Raw genomic sequence first — 18,121 nt, 5'->3', positions numbered from 1 at the left:
GCTGGGCGGTTGCTAGCCTTGCCAGTGAATCAGCCTTGGCGTTCTTTTCCCTGGGGATTTGTGTGATGTTATGAAATTTGAATTTCTTGAGGAGTGTCTTAACGTACCCCAAGTATGCCGCTAACTGTTGGTCCTTGGCCTGGAAGCTGTCATTGACCTGATTAACGACCAACTGGGAATCACTGAAGATGTTGACGCTGTCAGCCCCTGAATCGATGGCGAGGAGTAGGCCGGCAATGAGTGCTTCGTATTCCGCCATGTTGTTGGAGGCTTTGAAGTTGAATTTTAGTGCGTATTCCACATTCAGCCCCCCAGGGCCTGTGAGGATGACTCCTGCGCCGCTGGCCTTGGCGCTGGCGGAGCCGTCCACATGCAGGTTCCAATCTGATTGTAGGGGAGCTGGCTCCTTAGCGGTGACCATTTCCGTCCCGGGCTCATTCTCCGTGCTGGGACTGGGCTGACGCTCAGTGAGCTCGGCGATGAAGTCCGCTACCGCCTGACCCTTCATGGCGGTTCTTGGCTTGTAGTCTATGTCAAATTCACTGAGCTCGATGGCCCACTTGCTGAGGCGCCCTGAATGTTCAGGGTTCTGCATCACCTGTCTCAGTGGTTGATTGGTCAGCACGTGGATTGTGTGCGCTTGAAAATACTGGCGGAGGCGCCTGGCGGCAACGATGAGTGCAAGAGCTAGCTGCTCTAAGGGTGGATACCTTGTTTCTGCCCCGTTCATGCCCCTGCCGGCGTAGAAAACTGGGAGCTCGTCCTGTCCCTCCCGCCGGACAATGGCGCAACTCACCGCTGATACCGATACCGCTAGGTATATGAACAGTGTCTCTCCTTGCACAGGGATAGAGAGTAGTGGGACTGCCGCCAGATAATCCTTCAAGCCCCGAAACGCCGCCTGACATTCTGGGTTCCAGTTGATGACTTTCTTGTGAGTTGTTTTGAGGAGTTTGAAAAATGGGGCACACCTGTCAGTGAGCCTGGAGATGAATCGAGAGAGGGCGGTTAACTTGCCTTGGAGGCATTGGACGTGTACCTTATACTCAGGGTCTGCCAGGTCGAGTATGGCCTGCACCTTGTCCGGGTTAGCCTCGATGCCTCGTTCACTGACGATATAACCCAGAAATTTGCTGGCGGTGACGCCAAAGAAGCATTTTTCTGGGTTGAGGCGCATGCCATAGGCCAGGAGGATGGTAACTATGATCTTGAGGTTTGCCACGTGTCCGCTGGCCTTTATACTCTTGACCAACATGTCGTCCACGTAGACCTCGATTATCTTGCCCAAATGTTCAGCGAACATAGCATTCATCAGCCGCTGATAAGTTGCTCCGGCGTTCTTCAGACCGAAAGGCATAACATTGTAGCAGTAGAGGCCCTTGTCGGTGGTGAAGGTGGTACACTCCTGATCGCTGGGATGCATCTTGATCTGATTGTAGCCGGAGAAAGCGTCCATCATGCTGAGGAGTTCATGCCCGGCGGTTGCGTCAACCAGCTGATCAATGCGTGGGAGAGGGAAACTGTCCTTTGGGCACGCCTTGTTGAGATTTTTGAAGTCGACACACATCCGCCACTTGCCGCTAGGCTTCTTGACCATGACCAGGTTGGAGATCCATTGGGGATAGATTACCTGGCGGATGAATCCAATGCCCTGGAGTTTGGCGACCTCTTCTCCTATGGCGCGGTATTTCTCCTCGTCGAAGACCCTTCGCCTCTGCTTGATGGGATGGAAGGATGGCTTAATGGTTAGTTTGTGTGTGATGATTTCGGGAGAGATACCTGGCATGTCCGCATATGACCATGCGAAAACGGCGGCGTTGTCCCGCAGGAATTGAGTGAGTTCTGCGGCTACTTCTGGGTCTAGCTGAGCTCCTATGCGGACTGTCCGCTCTGGGTGCTCGTCAGAGATGCTGATGACCTTCAACGATGTTTCAGGATTGACCGGTTCCTTCCTTACGTATTTCTCCTCCTCATCCCTAGGATCCTCGAAGATATCTGGTGGCGGTGCCTGATTTCCTACCGTTAGGATTTCGTGGCGGCGGGTTGACCGCGCAATGGTGGTAGAGTAGCATTCTCGTGCCAGTTGCTGACTTCCCCTGACACAGCCCGTGCCGTTGGGTGTGGGGAACTTCATGAGAAGCATGTATCCGGCGATGATGCATTTGAGCTTGTTGAGTGCCGGCCGTCCTATGATGGCGTTATATGAACTGAAATAGTCCACAATTATAAATTCGGTATGTACCTCCGCCATACATGGACTGGAGCCGATGGTTAACCGCATGTAGTCAGAACCCAGCGGCTGAGTGATATCGCCGGAGAAGCTAAGCAATGGCTCATGGTCTTGTAGTAGTTTCTTGTTCCGCTTAAGGTTGTTGTAACAACCGCTGAATATGACATTGACAGCAGATCCGCTATCCACCAAGATTCTTCCTACTGACCATCTGTCGAGAATGGCATCGATCAGGAATGGGTCGTCATGGGGTAGATGTACTCCGCGCTCCTCCTCCTCTGAGAAGGTGATGGGCTCCCAACCAGACTTTGGGAGTTTGGTGGATCTCTCGTAGCGGATGTTACAGACTTCCTTTGGGTGATTGGCGCGTGCGTAACGCTTTCTTGCCCTGTGAGACATGTTGGTGATTGGAGCCCCGCCGTCGATGGTGTTGATGCGGCCCAGTGGCTCAATGTTGGCAATCACAGGTGGCGGTTGGCGCACCTTGAACTGATCCATCTTGCCGTCACGGTATAGGGTCTCAATGGTTGTTTTGAGAGCGTTGCAACTGTTGGTATTGTGACCGCTGTCCTCGTGGTACTTGCACCACATGCCGGTGTTTCTTGGCTTACCCTTTTTGGGGAATCTCGGTGAGGGTGGCGGTGGTATCTGATCCTTGCACTGATTGTAAATCTCCTCGTACGAGGCTGTGAGGACGGTGAACACTGCATACCGCTGAGAGGATTCCGTCTGCTTGTTGCGATTGTCCCCATGGGATTGGCGGTTGCCCTTGTAGTGGTTGTCTTTCTGCCTCTTGCTTTGGTAACCGCCCTGCTGCCACTCCCTCTTCTTGTCGGCTGGCGGTGCAGTGGGGGCTTTGCTGGCGGTCTCTTGATGGCTGGAGGAGGGTTGAGATGACTTTGTTGGTGTTGCTGGTGGCGGTGGGGTTTCTCCATATGTGATAAACTCTGCCTGGGCATGAATGACCGCCTCACTCATAAGGTGATCATACGCCGCATTTGGATGATTGTAGTTGAGGTGATAGAGGAATGGTCCCTTGAGGAGTCCCTGCTTGAAAGCCGCCGAAGCCATTGTTTTGTCGAGATCGCGGCACTGAGATGCTGCCGCTCGCCATCTTGTGACGAATGCCTTCAATGATTCGTCCCCTCCCTGTCTGACGCCAAACAACTGGCTCGTGTTGTGATGACCGGCGGACAACAAGATGAATCGAGAGAGGAAAGCATGAGATAATGCGTGGAATGAGTCGATGGACCCTGGCGGACACTCGAAAAACCAACTCATTGCCTCACTATCCAGCGTTTCGCTGAACAAGTGGCACAGGGTGGCGTCATCAAATCCCTTGTTGTTGGTGACCTTCTTGAACGTGTCCATGTGGACGAAGGGATCGGTCTTACCGCTATAATGTGACATTTTTGGGGTCTTTGCAAACGCTGGTCTGACGGCTTGCAAAATTGTGGCGGTGAATGGGCCTGGCCTGGACGCGAAGAGTGGGTTTGGGGCTGGCGCCGGGGTGCCTGCCTCCGCCAGGATTAATCTCCGTTCTAACTGCTGCATCCTCTCCAAAATTTGGGTGGTTGCGTCGCCAGAGGGGCCCGCTCGGGCGTTCCGCGGAGCGAACCCCCGCCCGGGAATGGGTAGATTACCCTCAGTCCTTGTTCTAGTCCTCGAGTGGTGGGTGCGCAGCGATGACTCCGCCTCCTGCTCCGGCAGTTGTGGGATAGGGGGTGGTCCCATTCCTGCCAGCTCAGGTGGGCTTAGCGGTACCTGCATTTGCACGATGGGTCCTATACCAGCGGTAGGCCGGCTGTGTCTGGTGCTGTGTGACTGCTCACTTCGTGCAGGGTTGGCGTTTGCGTCCAGCGTTCGCCTTAGCTCGTCGAAACGTGTCATCAGCGTGGCCACTTGGTTTTGGGCCTCCGCCTTCTCCTTGCGTTCCTGCTCGCGCTCTCTGTTTGCTTTGTGGAGGTCCGCCAGCGCCAGCTCATACAAGGCGGTGAGGTCCTGACCTGGGGGACGGCTGCTGCTTGGATTTGTTTCACCGCCTGGGTTGACCGGGGTGTTGAATAGTGCGCGGTTGATGCTTACCGCTGGGCGGGCGGGTTGGGGAACGGCGGACTGGTCTGCCTGCTCCCCGATATTTCCCCCGCTACCGTTAGTCATGGTAATTGTGATGGGATGACCTTCTGTTCAAGGATTCCCACAGACGGCGCCAATGTTAATGTCTAAAAGTCTAGCGGTAGCTGGACCTTAGTTAACGCTGATCCGGCGGGCGGATCGATACCTTTGTTGTGAGTGGTTCCCGTTACCTGTCAAATAAAATACAATGGGTGTCAGAGGGAGACCGCGCCGGGCGGTCTTCAACTCTCCGATGCCTAAGTTAGTCAATGTATTTATGTTGACAAAGTAACAGTAGGTAAGTATTGAATGCGTCATTAATGAGGAGAGAGGAGAGAACCTTTTATAGGTGAGGAAGAGGATGATCTTCTCTTTGTTTTCGATGTGGGACTGATGGTGCTTCAGTTCCCAGTTTCAGTAGCTTCTGATGCCATTTTGACACGGCGCGTGGCGGCGCGTCGGCGGTGCTTTGGGGTTGATCCGGGGCTCAGGCGGTAACCCGGCTAACTGTCTTTACGCCAGTCACTCATATGGTGGGCGTTGGTACCCCTGGTGGTACCATGAGCGTGGCTCATTATAGCTAATTATGCTTGCAAATGGACATGTATGTACACTAGCGATGACCTACCATTTGCAATAGAGGTTGGAGATCAAAAAATAATGTTTCGACCTAATTCTTAAGCAAACTAGTGGAAATTATTTTATGTACTGACGGTACAAATGACCCAACACTTATAAGATAATCTCAACTCTTGATATTTATAATTGATATTTTTATTAATAACCCAAAAGTGTATTTAATATAATCTAACCATTCATTTATGTTGATGCAAGTGCACGTCGGTGCACTAAATCCTCCCCAAGAGAACTAGACACGAAAGTAGCCAAAGGCAGAATACATCCTAAAACGTGGAATACAAGCCTAAAATCTACTTGTGAATGCTCATTTCTCTACCACAACCACTTGAATACCAGACTTTCACTAAATCAAATACAAGGCCTTGCTAGAAAAATAGTTATGAGGTAGTTTTTAAAAGTGCAACCGAAACACTAAGATCGGATGTAGGGTCGGATGTAGGGTTTGACATACCTAACACTCTAGCCGTCAAAATCAAGAACTACAAGGAATGGCTATAGATGAACTAATCTAGCAGTTCATGGGCAACTACCAGAAGTATGTTCCAACAACTCACACTTGGAGCATCAGTCCACGACGATAGACAAAAAAAAAATACATCCACTTCGAAATATGCAAGAGAGCGAAGGATCGCTTCTTCCACATTCGAGTTGAGACTTTATGAAGAACCCTAATACATATAACCTCAGAGAGTTGGACCTTCTCATACATAACCAATTTCTATTAAAACCTCAAATTCGCCCTCAACCTTCTACGACCTAGCATAAAGGACAATCTAATTTACATACAGCTTACATGAAAATCGGAAGGGACTCTTTTTTCTTCATTTTGATGGAGAATGATCAATCGTAAATCCAACTCACGAAAAAAAATCATTATTCTGCATTAAAATGATCCTTATATTGTTACAATCATTCAAAGTTACTATCGTATTATATTTTTTTTATTTTCTAAATAATTAGATTACAATTTACTCTGAGTAAGATCATCAAATTCATTGTGATAACGACTTTGATTTTTACACATCCCTGAACAATGGAATGATATCCACCTTACCTTTTTAAGGTGGATGGTCACCCTGCAGAGGTGTTGTTCCTTTTATGTTTCGCCTATTTGTGGAAAAATCTTGAACCACTTTCTCTCCTGGAAAACAATTGATACACCTCTACAGTGGGCCCCAATGTCGGGCATGTCAGACCTATCTATCTCGACCCGACCCACGTTTTCCTACTCTTCCCATGTCCGAACCCCCATAGATTCTTTTATTCGGTCTCAGATTTTGACAAAGCAAAAAAGCGAGAAAACAGAGAGAAAAGAAAGAGACGGAGACCGCACCCTGAACTCAACTCAAAATGATTAGTGGGGCTTTGGCTTCAGCTTCCCCACAAACTTTTTCTTCTTCATCATCATCTCTCGTATCTAAACCCAAAACCAGCTGTTACAGCTATGCTTCCGCCTCTGTCAGTGTTGCCAGGCTAAGCTTCTTGGATCTGAAGCTTGAAAGCTTTGGACTTTTTGGAGTAAAGGGGTCGAGGAGAGGCAGCAGAGTTCACTGCACTACCGGACCTGGTATGGTTAACTCTGTTCTCAAACTTTTTCTTGACTTGAAACTGGCTTGTCTGAACTGGGTTCTTTGTTAAACTTGGGGAAATCAAGAACAAGTTGGTTCAAATCTTGTTCTGTGATTTGGTGTTCATATGGCTGAGATTGGTTGGTTTGGAATTGAAAGTTGGAAATTTTGTTGCTTTGGTATTTTTGTTGAGGTGAGAAATGAAAATTTAGAGTCTTGGATCGCTATAACTGTAGGTTTCATTTCAAAGTGGAGTGAGTTGGGTTGTGGCTTGTAAATACTGTCTATTTCATGGATGGATTGGAAAAAGGAAGAGAATTTTCTTCATTCTTTGTCATTTTTTATTGGAGATAGCAAGGGAATTGAGGAAGTATATGTGTGGTGTTGCAGGTGAGGGTGATAGCAAGAGTGTTCTGGATGCCTTTTTCTTGGGGAGAGCTCTAGCGGAAGCGCTAAATGAGCGAATTGAGTCCAGTGTCGGCGAGTTTTTGAGTACAATTGGTAGGCTGCAAGCTGAGCAACAAAAGCAAGTAGAGGAGTTTCAGGTGAGCAAATAAAAGTTGCTTGTGTTTGAAATTATTCATGAACTCCTCTCTCTCATCTGTTGGTTTCAATAAATTTTGGATAGTTTCTTTCAAGCTTGTTTCCTAAATTTACATCAGTACTAGTTTTGTTCCTTTCCATACATTCATACATTTGGTGTTGCTCTTTCTTTTCATTACTAAATTGTTGTTTGTCTTGAAACAGAAACGTCTATCATGATCCCAATTTGAGGGGTTGATGCTAAACCTGAAATCAAGTTTAGATCCTTTGTTCCTATTCTTGATGCACTACTTAATTTCTCAATCTCTCTTCACAATCGCTACTCTTTTTCCTTTCCATACAGTAACTCTTGCATTTTCTTTTTACACCATTCTGCTTTATGAATTTGTTGCTGTGCTTCTTCAAAACAAAAACTACCTTTCCATGTTCCAATTTTGAGGGGCTGAAGCTTAAATGCAAACCAAGTTAAAATCCCTTTGCTTCTATACTTGATTTCACTCAATTTCACAGTCACTTTGATCTACAGTTCTACACTGCAACAGATGACTGACCATATCATAAGGCATATATACCATATAGTGTTGGATTGTCAGTTAAACAATTCTCTTACTGGTTGTCATAGATTTTGTTTGGCAGTGATATTGATCATAGCGGAAATTAGTTGCTATACATCATTTGTGCATTTACCTCAGAATATTAAAGAAGCCTATTCATTCATTACTGATTATACACAGGCAGACGTACTGGACAGAGCCAAGAAAGCTAAAGAGAAAGCAGCACGTGAGGCTGCAGAGGCACGAGGAATTGTTTCAAAATCTACCACAGAAAATGTAACACCAGTCACCGTCACCAATGGTGTTTCGCCAATAACTCCAACAACCGCCACCACTGTTGACACTCCTGCTGTCAGTCAACCTTCATCGTCTGAGCCAACCCCCACAATAGCTGAGAATGAACCGGGTCCTGCCAACGAGGATACATCTTTAGAGGTGCCAATTGATGATTGAGTGATTGACATCCACCAGTTGATTTAGAAATCTTACACTTTTGAGCCAGTAAAGTTGGTTTCATTGTGGTGTACATCACCACTTATCGTTTCGATAATAAGCTATTATAGTCTTTGGAGGCATATGGTTCTCCATATATATGGCGTAATTGCATAAATTTGGTCTCTTAAAGTGCATAGATGACATAATTTGCTTCCTTAGAAATCCTTTGTTTTCACATTGAACAATCCATTATTTTCTTTCAAAAAGTTTCACAATGGTATTCAGCATCCAAAGAGCAAGACATTTTTCTATTTATCAGCGAAGTTTTGCATTAGGTGCCTGGCTAACTTCTGATGACCTAATATAACCTGTGTGGTCTAAATACCGAAGAGAAGAAAAACTTCTGACTTGGAGAAACAGTTGAAGTTTAATCAACAATTTTTATCTATTTATTATTGTTATTATAATTTTGTATTCAAGTAGAAGCTCAAAAGATGAGCAAAATTTTATTAAAGCACAGTGAGAGAGGAGAAAGACATTAAACCAAAACCCTTCTTAGCCCCTATCAATACACAGAGGGAGAGAGAGAGCTTGAGTGGCGTTGGTTCGAGAAGAGCTAGAGACATGAGAGGTGGTGCTTTGCTTGCTAAATCGACCTGCTCGGAGAATCGCTCATAATAGTGATCGATTTTGCCAAAGGGCTGTATGGCTTCTCTCTTTAAAACAAATTATTGATGCTCCGGGATTGATTGATAAGGGATCAAATGGTGTCTGTAATCCTGTTTGCTTGCTTATTTTAACCAAATGGACCTTGACTGATCCGTCATAGCTTCCCATGAAAATAAAATTCAGTTTAAAGTTGTTCAAATTCTGAGAAATCCTACAGCCATAGGTAGCTGCACAGTTTGCATTTATATGCGAATAGAAGACTAACAGTATAACAGCCTTGGTCAAAATAACCTCTAGTAAGAGAGACTCGGGAGGTCACCCCTTTTACAAGTTACAAAGCTTTGAGCGAAACAGAAGGGAACACTCGAAAATTAGATACTTCGAATCACACCCCCCAAAGCTATCTTGTTGCATCCACATTGCCTCAAACCTAATTAATGGTCTCGGATATGCATCAGTGAAGGAGAGGGCTATGATCAAAAGCAGTTTGGCAAAAGTACTGCTTCACATTAGCTTGAGGAAAATAATTTCTTTATTGGCCTTAAAAATACGCCTATATATCAAGCCTAATATAAACACTGTTGTTTGATCAGTAACACCTTTCTCATGAATAAACACCACCTATGCACTCACTCTTCCTCCAAAGAAGCCAAAAAACCAGGAAGGTGGCTGCGTGAAACCTAGAGTTTAGGAAAGTTAGGGGCATGGCGTGTTGCGCATACACTAGACTCTCTTTTGTATTTTAACTGACAATTAACTGGATTCAAGGCCTGCTAGATTTTAATGTCAGTTCATTTGTAGTGTTGGAATAGAATGCCTATAGTTTGTAAATTCACAAAAATGGTCCTTTACAAAGACTGAATAATGCATTTTTTTGTGACTTTGTATCTATACAAAGTTCTGTAGCACATCTTCATTTTACAAAATGAAATAGTCTTTGAATAATGCTTTTGCTCTTATGGTCAGTTTTCTTATGTTTTTCCTCCTTAGACATGAGGTTAACTTCCACCCTTTTAAGCTTTCAGCTTATTTACTAGTTTCATATATCTCTGCGTTGTAGGACTTCAGGGACAGACAACTATTTCCCACGCCTCTTTGGCCACAAAGAGCAGTGTTGCTTTGAAGTTATTTACCCTGTCCTAGGTTTGAGGAGGTACCAACATACATTCAGGCTGCCTTACCAAGATCAATCCGTCGGTGCCTTTGGATAGTCTGCATTCTCATTTGTGTCATGTCAACAGGTTATTTGTTACATTCAAAGAGATATGATTTATGTAATAGTTTGTGTAATGTAGGGATGGGTGCCATTCTGAATGTAGCAAAACCAGAGGAGGGATAACCAATTGTTGTTTTTGGACTTGGGTCTTATGTCTTGAGAAAACTTTGTTGATACCAGTAATCCTTAGACTTTGTTTTTATTTCCTTTCCTGTCTGTTATTAAATTCTAGGCTGCCGAAGCTGCAAGTGTTGCTTTGGCATCAAGGATTTTTGGGGTTAACTCGAAAATACTGAGGTTTGAGGAAACAACCTTTTTGTCCTGGTTTTGGAGAAGAAGGTACTGAAGGAATTTGTGAGTCCAAGAGACCATGACAGTCCAATGTAAGAGGTCAAAAGATCTTCTATTTTCCTCTTTCAAGTTTCCCACCTAAATCTTCATATACAGCTCACTTTTATATTGAACCTCCTAAATCAGTTGTTGAACTCAATAGGTTATTGCTGAGAAGACAATAGGTGCAGTAGCCAGAAGCATATACAGAGTGTTAGTGTGATGATCTATGCTTTTGGTTGTGTCCCTCATGTATTTTTCTGGTTTACAGCATGCGATTTTTCAATTTTAATACTGGAGCTACAATTAGGTCTGTTTGACAAGGTTTGTTTTAGGTTAGGATAAAGACTTCTGTTGTTCAAGACTTGAAATTAAGAATTCATTGCACACCGATATTTGATTATGTTGCATTGTTATGAACCTAATCTTGTTAAGTGAAATCAATATTTGTCTCTGGCTATATTTTTGACATTAGTGTTATATCTACACTGCTGAACCTACTTTTATCACAGGGATGGGGTGCTGTGCCTTGTAGGAGGGTTGAACAAGAAAGCAATCTTTCTGACCAAGCCGATTATGGAAGGACTCTGAAAGTAACATCATATTCTTCTAAGTTTTCAATAACTTTTTGCCCTTAATTCGTCCTCCTAATTGGCTCATTTCATTCTTTTCCTGTGGACTTAAAATATTTTCTTATATACTTTCATGTTTTGATTATTTTCCATGTAGCATCTTCCTTCTGAACCAAATCTCTTGTAACTCAAGGATCCCAAAGGCCTCTGGTTTTCATTGAAGATGGTCAGATTAGCCTGTTAAATCATTTGCATGTTGGTGCCATGTACTTTAAATTTCAAGTAATGCATTTGCGTCTTATTCTGTCATTTAATGTATTACATGACTCATTCATCACTCATCTATATCTCTTTTGTAATTTTGAGGTGTTTTATCTTCTCATATGAACATATTTCTTTAATCAAATATTCCCTCAACACCAATCAATATTCTTAACCAAATATTGCCATATCATCAACCTCATACTAACTTTCCATGGTTTTTATCTAAGCTAGTTTTCAATCATTTTCTTCGTTGGATAGATGCTAGTGACCTTTTGTGAAAAACTTCAACATTTAATGGGGCAGATATGTTTAACCTATTATTTTTCTGTTTACATTTTGCAGGTGGTTTTCTTCCTAGCGAGACAACCAAAAAACTTCCTCCATTCTTGTACAGTAGAGCTTTTACTGTTGAATTCTTATTTTGGAAATGGAACTTACTCGAGCAATGCTTCAAAAGCAGGTTCATAATGGTCATTATTGCCTGGTTATGTGGCTTGTCGGTGGATGTATATGGTTTCTTCAGAACGTGAAAAGGCTTTTGTTTCTTACAGGAAAATGTTGCATGCTTGATCACTGATAAGGATGCCAGCCTTGCAGTACACTGATGCTGCAACAAGTACCAGATTCAGGTACAATTACTCACATAAGTGTCATGTAATGAACATTTCAGGAAACTTCTACTCTCCTTCCCTAGTTTTAGAGCAAACCTCGCGGGCATGGTGATCGATGGGCATTCCTCACTGATTGGTATGCCATGAATGCTTACGTAAAGTATAAAATCTGTTCAAGTGTATAGAGATCATCTCTGTGCCTGGGTATTGCTGATGTTGAAGTCCTAGATTCTGAAAATCAGTATATCTACATATGTATATTATATGGATGTCTATTCATTGTGAAAACTGAAAACTTTCACAACATTCTTGTCACATAAAGTTGCAAATAATCAGACAATGATGACTAGTTATTAATATACACGCCCGCGCGCGCGCGCATATATAATGAATATGCTAGGCGTCTAAAATCTTTGTTCTTTTTTCTAACTTTAATGTGGTGCTTCAATCTTAGAAATAAACAGGCTTATCCTTTGGATTTCCCATATCTCAAATTGTTTTTTAATGAAGGGTCTTTCATGGGATTTTCGAGGCACTGGTTCTAAGCGTTTCCTGTAGGAATTGTTATTCATCCTAAAAGGATTTATGGTTTTGATAGTTTGATATGCTTATCGTACTTGACCTATATAGTTAGCTGAGGTTCTCTGCTTACCTTTAGTTCTCCTTCTTTTGTCTGTTATGTTTCCTTTTTGTTAGATTGTTGTGGTCACCTGAATTAAAGGCTATAAATATCGACGTGTTACAAATTTACACTAGAAAATAGATGTTCTAGCAGGAGAGAAAGGCTCTGACTCACCATTTACACCCCCAGAGCCATTATATTGCATCCACCTTGCTCCAGCCTAAAAGGTATGGAATAGGCTTCAGGAAAGGAGAAGGCAATGATCAAAACCAGATTCAGACAAAAGTGCTTCACATTAGCTCGAGGAAAAGATTTTCTTCACATGAGTTACAGCTTGCTCATGAAGAAACACCACTTCAAGCTGCACTTGCTCTTCCTCCAAAAAAGCCTAATACCTCCACAGAAACAAATCAGGGAGGCAGAGGCGGCTGCCTGAAAGCTAGCTAAGGTTTAGGACAATTAGGAGTGCAGCAATGCATTCACTTTTTCTATCTTTAACTGACAATATATTAATTGGTTTCAAGGTCTGCTAGATTTTAATATAATTTCATGTGTAGTTTTATTATTGCAATATTACATGCCTGTGGGCTGTGGTTGGTGAATACATACTATGGTTCCTTACAAAGAGTGGAGTATATGTATTGTTACTTTGTTCAGATACAAACTTCTAGGAGCAAATCTACGCTTTAGCAAATGAAATGGTTGTCAAATAAAGCTTTCACTTTTATATTAATTGTGGTTATCTTTCTTTCCTTATGTTTTGCCTCCTTCAGACACAGGGCTGACTTCGATACTTTTAACCTTTCAGTTTATTTACTAACTCAGCCACGTACAAAGCATCTGTCTACATCATTTCTTATAGTCTGGAAGTAGCAAAACCAATTCAGTTGCTGTTTTTGGACAATTATTTTTGTTTCCTTTTCTGTTTGTATTATTATGTGTGTTTTTCTAGGCTGCTGAAGGTGCAAAAGTTCTGGGGCGTCAAGGATATTTGTGGTTGACTTCAATCTAATGAGGTTTGAGAAATGTATTCATGATTCTTGTTAATTGAATCCTCTTGTAGGGTGGTTTCGAAGTTAGAGTGAATGATTTTGTGAGTCCAAGCAACCATGACATTTCAGCGCAGGAGGTGCAAAACTGTTCTCAATTTCCTATTCCATGTTTCCTACCTAATTCTTCATATATAGCTCATATTTATATCCAACCTCCTAAATTTGTCTCTGAACTTAACAGATTATTGCTGAGAAGACAAATGGGGCCAGATGCATAAAGTGCACTAGCAATATGTGTGTTCTAGATCATTTTTAATTCTTTTTTATCTGCACAGAACTCCACTGTTTGTATCACAGAGATGGGGATATAGAATAGTCACACTCAAGGCAGGATATTAAAATGTAGTCAATTCAAACCTGGTTTAAGATGCACTCAATTAACCACATTATTGTTAGATGTAAGCTGATTTAAAGTCCATGACTTTGGAAAAGTTCTCACACTGGAGATTTACTCTTTTTGTTAAATTTTGCTATTAGTAATTTTACCATCCCTATTCCTGGCATGTGGCAAACTTTTGTAGAACAAGCAGATAGTGAAGGTTGCAACCCATGCACTTTGAGATTGTATGTTTCAGAATAGAGGCCTCATTGTCTCTCTCCTTGTAACCACATTTGACTAGTCCATTTGTCTTCTGTTAGAGATATATTTCTCAACAACCTCTCCAAAATGGCATAGTGTTAGGATAACTAACTCTTGGAGTTGCTCTTATAAGTTGAGCGTGCATACACCATCTGTGGTACCCAATTGGCAGTTCTTGAGTTAAACACAGTGTTTTGTACACCTTAATAAATTTATATAGTAATGCATAGGAGGTTTGGAACTTTAGTATACAGTGATGATCTAAAAGCCTCTTAAATGCACACAAAAATTTGCTTCAAAATCCAGAACTTTAAAATTTACCAAAGAGAAGTTCCTCTTTAGTTTTAAGCTTCTTTCACTTTATTGGTTATCTTTTGGGTTTTGCTTATTGAATTGGATTAGATTTCTGATTTTGCTGAAATATGGGAGTTTTCTGTTCTTATATTGCAGCAGCTGTTGATGGGAAGCAGGGAAGCCATTGGGAAGATAGATAGGCGGATGATGCTCCATCCCAGGCTATGGAAGTGATAGTCAAGATCGAATACCCTCACTTCATCACTCTGATGTCTACTACTGGGAAGCCAGGGTCAGCAGCACAATTTATAAGAATTTATATGTGATTTTTACCAGCAAGATATCTGTATCATACATGATCTTTATACCAGTTACTTCTGACCCCTTAATCCGCCCTCACCTAATTGGATTATTTAATTCATTTCCCTCTCTGTGGACTCGTGTTTTCTTCTTTATATGAATTTGCAATTTATTCTGTCATTTAATGTATTTTGGCTCATCTATCTTTTGTAATCTCGAGGTGTTCTTTGTTCTCATATGGACTTAGTTCCAAACAAAAATATTCCCATAACACTAATCAGTATCCCATACGGTACAACTTTTACAAAATTTTCTGTGGTTATATAACTTGCGTGTGCCAAGCACAAGTAGCTGTCGATTGCTAATTAATTACTACTGCTAACCACATTATACACTAGTTGAATATATATAGCAGTTGTGCGTTGATTGTCTTGAATTGGAGACATCTATGCCTAATTGAGATACTTCTTTGTAGATGTCAGATGGATTTTATATTATGTTGAAAGTTTTGTTTCTTACAGAGAAAAGTTCCATGCTTGATCACTTTCTAATGATGCCAGCCTTGCAGTACACCATGCAACAAGTATCGCATTCAGGTACAATTAGTCATATAGGTAATGAAGATCTCAGGGAATTTCTACTCCCCTTCTCTGGTTTTAAACCAAACCTCATGGACATGGTGATCGATTGGCATTCCTCAGTGATTGGAATGTCATGACTCATGAGTGCTATCCTGTATGAATTATGTTCATCTGTATGTATAGATATCAACTCTGTGCCCTTAACTTTATGTCTTCTGTTATTGCTGATGTTGACGTCCTAGATTCTGAAAATCATAATATGTGTGTGTGTGTGTCTGTGTCTGTGTACATTGTGAAAACTTAAAATTCTCAAAACATTCTGGTCTTCAGCACATATAAAGTTGCAAAAAAATCTGAGAATCATGACTGCCTATTAAAATATATAGTGAATGATAATGCTAGAAATCTAAAATTATTGTTCTCTTATATAACTTTAATGTGGTGCTTCAATCTCAGACAATTTAGAAACAGATTTGTCCCTTGGATTATCCATTCCCCAAATTTCTTTTTAACAAAGATTCTGTCATGGGAGTTTGGGGTGGTTCTAAGAGTTTCCTCTGGTATTGAAATTGATCTTAAAGGATTTATGGTATTGATAATGTGATATGACCTAGAATTAGTGCGTCTGAAGCTCTGGAGGTGATTGATAAGTTAGGGTTTCTTAACTATGCTATTTTTGATGATGTAATCAGTGCTGCTATTTATTTATCTGTTTTTGATTATTTTGCTCTATTTATCTTGATCGCACCATAATTACCTTCTATCTAAGGAATGAAGCCAGAGAGAGGGAGAGTCAAATTATAGAAGGGAGGGAATTGCAGTAATGTAACTTTAGGCTTATATCATATCATTGATATGTAATTATTAACTCCAAAAATCTACCTCTATTACAACCTAGCAACTTGATTTTTCAAAACTTCAAGTCTTGCGAGCAAATCTAAGACACTTCTAATGGTCAACTTGAATTAGATTTTAAGTCAATCCATGAGCAACCAAAAACTCCTCGTTAATCCACATTGAGAGATTAATTAGCTATATTCCCCTATAATTCTTTGCCTTCTACCATGGCGCTTTCCTTTGATCCGCAGTCAGGGGAGAGAGTAAAAGGAGGAAAGAGAGAGAAAGCAGTAAAAGAGGAAGGACAAGAGGAAAAAGTGGCAAAAAATTTATGAGAAATTGCTGCCCATAATTTTTTTACAAGGGTGTATTAGTGTTGGGGGAGCCAAGACTAACCCTAAAGCAATATCCCGTGCTACATAGTAGGCACTATTGGTACTTTGGTAGTGAAAAAACCTTTCTTATGAAAATGCCATATTAACCTATCATTTGAAGCTCTACAACTCCAAAGGTATACTCAAGATTAGATCTCTAATAGCCGGAGTGAACCATTGATTCAGTTTCTCAACAATAGTCAACATCCCACTTTCTTGTAGAAGGATCAATTAATTCTGCAACCTTCCTTGAGACATTCCTTCGAGGGGGAGATGAAGGACATTTGGGAAAAAAATTTGGAAGCCAACTATCATGCCAAATATCAACAAACTCCCTATTACCAATCTGCCATCTGAGTCCCCATAAGTCCATAACATAAGAAAACAACTCGCTAACTTCCCAAATGCTCCTCCAAGGGAATGAAGGGTTTAGGGCTATCCCTGTACTCTGCAATACTAAAATCAACCTTAGGATTAGATAATTTTATTCTTCTCACACGGGAGTATTTATACACTAAGGGGGTGTATTGTATTTGGATTTGTGCAAACTTTTTTTAAATGACAGACTTTTTGAAAAGTCCACAGATTCTTTAAAAAGTTGATAAACTGTTATGGATTTCTTAAAACCATTGATTTTAGCAACAGACTTTTATTGATTCATGAAAATCTATATGAGTTTTTCTATTGGAACCTCCAAATTTACTCACTTGACCTCTATGCTTTTTACACCTCTTATCAAATTTTCAAATACTAAATTTGCTCACTAAACCTCACTAAACTTCCTCAAATAACCTCACTCATATAATTTGGAAACAAATTATTATCTTTAAAATAAAAAATTTAGTCATTTCAATAATTTAATCACTCTATAAATCTTAACTAAATATACATTTCTTAATCAAACTTGAGTTTCAAAAATTAATGTCTAATCAATAAGAACATGCCATGAACTATTATGTTTTTTTTTTTTTTTAAAATTATATTTTAGCTGTGCAAAATTTAAAAAATGAAGTAATCATTTGTTTTTATTCTCAAAAAAAAAAATCATTCGATTTTTTTATGTTTATTTTTTTTCTGTATTTTTTGTACCACATGATTAATTATTTATATATATATATATATATTTTGCAAATATAATGGATTGACTTAGATTTAGGTCATAAATCATAAGAGGAATTATTTTGTTTTCCCTCACCAATATGCGTTCAACATATATGTCATACATTTTTATGTCACATGATCTTAATACATTTTTATATATTTAATTCTTATTAAATATATATGAATAAATATTTAATTCTTATTAAATATATATGAATGCTTTAATGAGTATGTAGTGAAATTGGAAAATGAAAAAAGATAAGGAAAATAATAAGGAATACAATATAATATTATTGAATTGGAAAGTCTACATAAAATAAATGTAATATTTTTTTGGTATAATTGTTGTCCTTAATAGTCATTTTAGAGTAGGTTATATATGTCATTTAATAATTCAAAATAGAGTGAGGTCAAGTGAGCAGATTTAGAGGTCCCAATAGAAACTCTCAATCTATATACTTTATTATGAATGACTTATACAGATTTTCTAGGATGTACAAAATATAAAAAATATAAAAATAATAAAAAATAAATAAATAAATAAATCAAATGCAGCCCAAACACAAAACAAAATAATAACTTGTTCTCTCTTCAATGCTCCAGTATCTTCTAATAGAAATTGACTCAAATAAAT

The 18,121-nt window shown here is 40.6% G+C and overlaps 1 protein-coding gene and 1 long non-coding RNA gene across 5 annotated transcripts; both read left to right on the top strand.

Annotated features, from left to right (window-relative positions):
* Positions 1–6,247: 6,247 nt before the first annotated feature.
* On the top strand, positions 6,248–8,359 carry LOC112174775 (uncharacterized protein At4g13200, chloroplastic). The gene is made up of 3 exons (XM_024312585.2): positions 6,248–6,551; positions 6,943–7,097; positions 7,830–8,359. The coding sequence occupies exons 1-3, from the start codon at positions 6,335–6,337 to the stop codon at positions 8,100–8,102; spliced, it is 645 nt and encodes a 214-aa protein (XP_024168353.1). The 5' UTR covers positions 6,248–6,334; the 3' UTR covers positions 8,103–8,359.
* Positions 8,360–9,564: 1,205 nt separating this feature from the next.
* On the top strand, positions 9,565–13,356 carry LOC112174721. 4 transcript variants are annotated; one of them, XR_005802330.1, is made up of 6 exons: positions 9,565–9,994; positions 10,202–10,352; positions 10,812–10,892; positions 11,029–11,153; positions 11,478–11,595; positions 11,687–13,356. It is a non-coding gene; the product is annotated as an uncharacterized LOC112174721 (long non-coding RNA). The 4 variants fall into 4 exon arrangements; XR_005802332.1 differs by lacking the exon at positions 10,202–10,352; XR_005802331.1 differs by lacking the exon at positions 11,029–11,153.
* Positions 13,357–18,121: the final 4,765 nt, after the last annotated feature.

Source organism: Rosa chinensis, chromosome 6, assembly GCF_002994745.2.
Source record: "Rosa chinensis cultivar Old Blush chromosome 6, RchiOBHm-V2, whole genome shotgun sequence".
In the NCBI taxonomy this organism is placed as follows: Eukaryota; Viridiplantae; Streptophyta; class Magnoliopsida; order Rosales; family Rosaceae; genus Rosa; species Rosa chinensis.
This window is presented reverse-complemented; position numbering and strand designations above follow the sequence as displayed.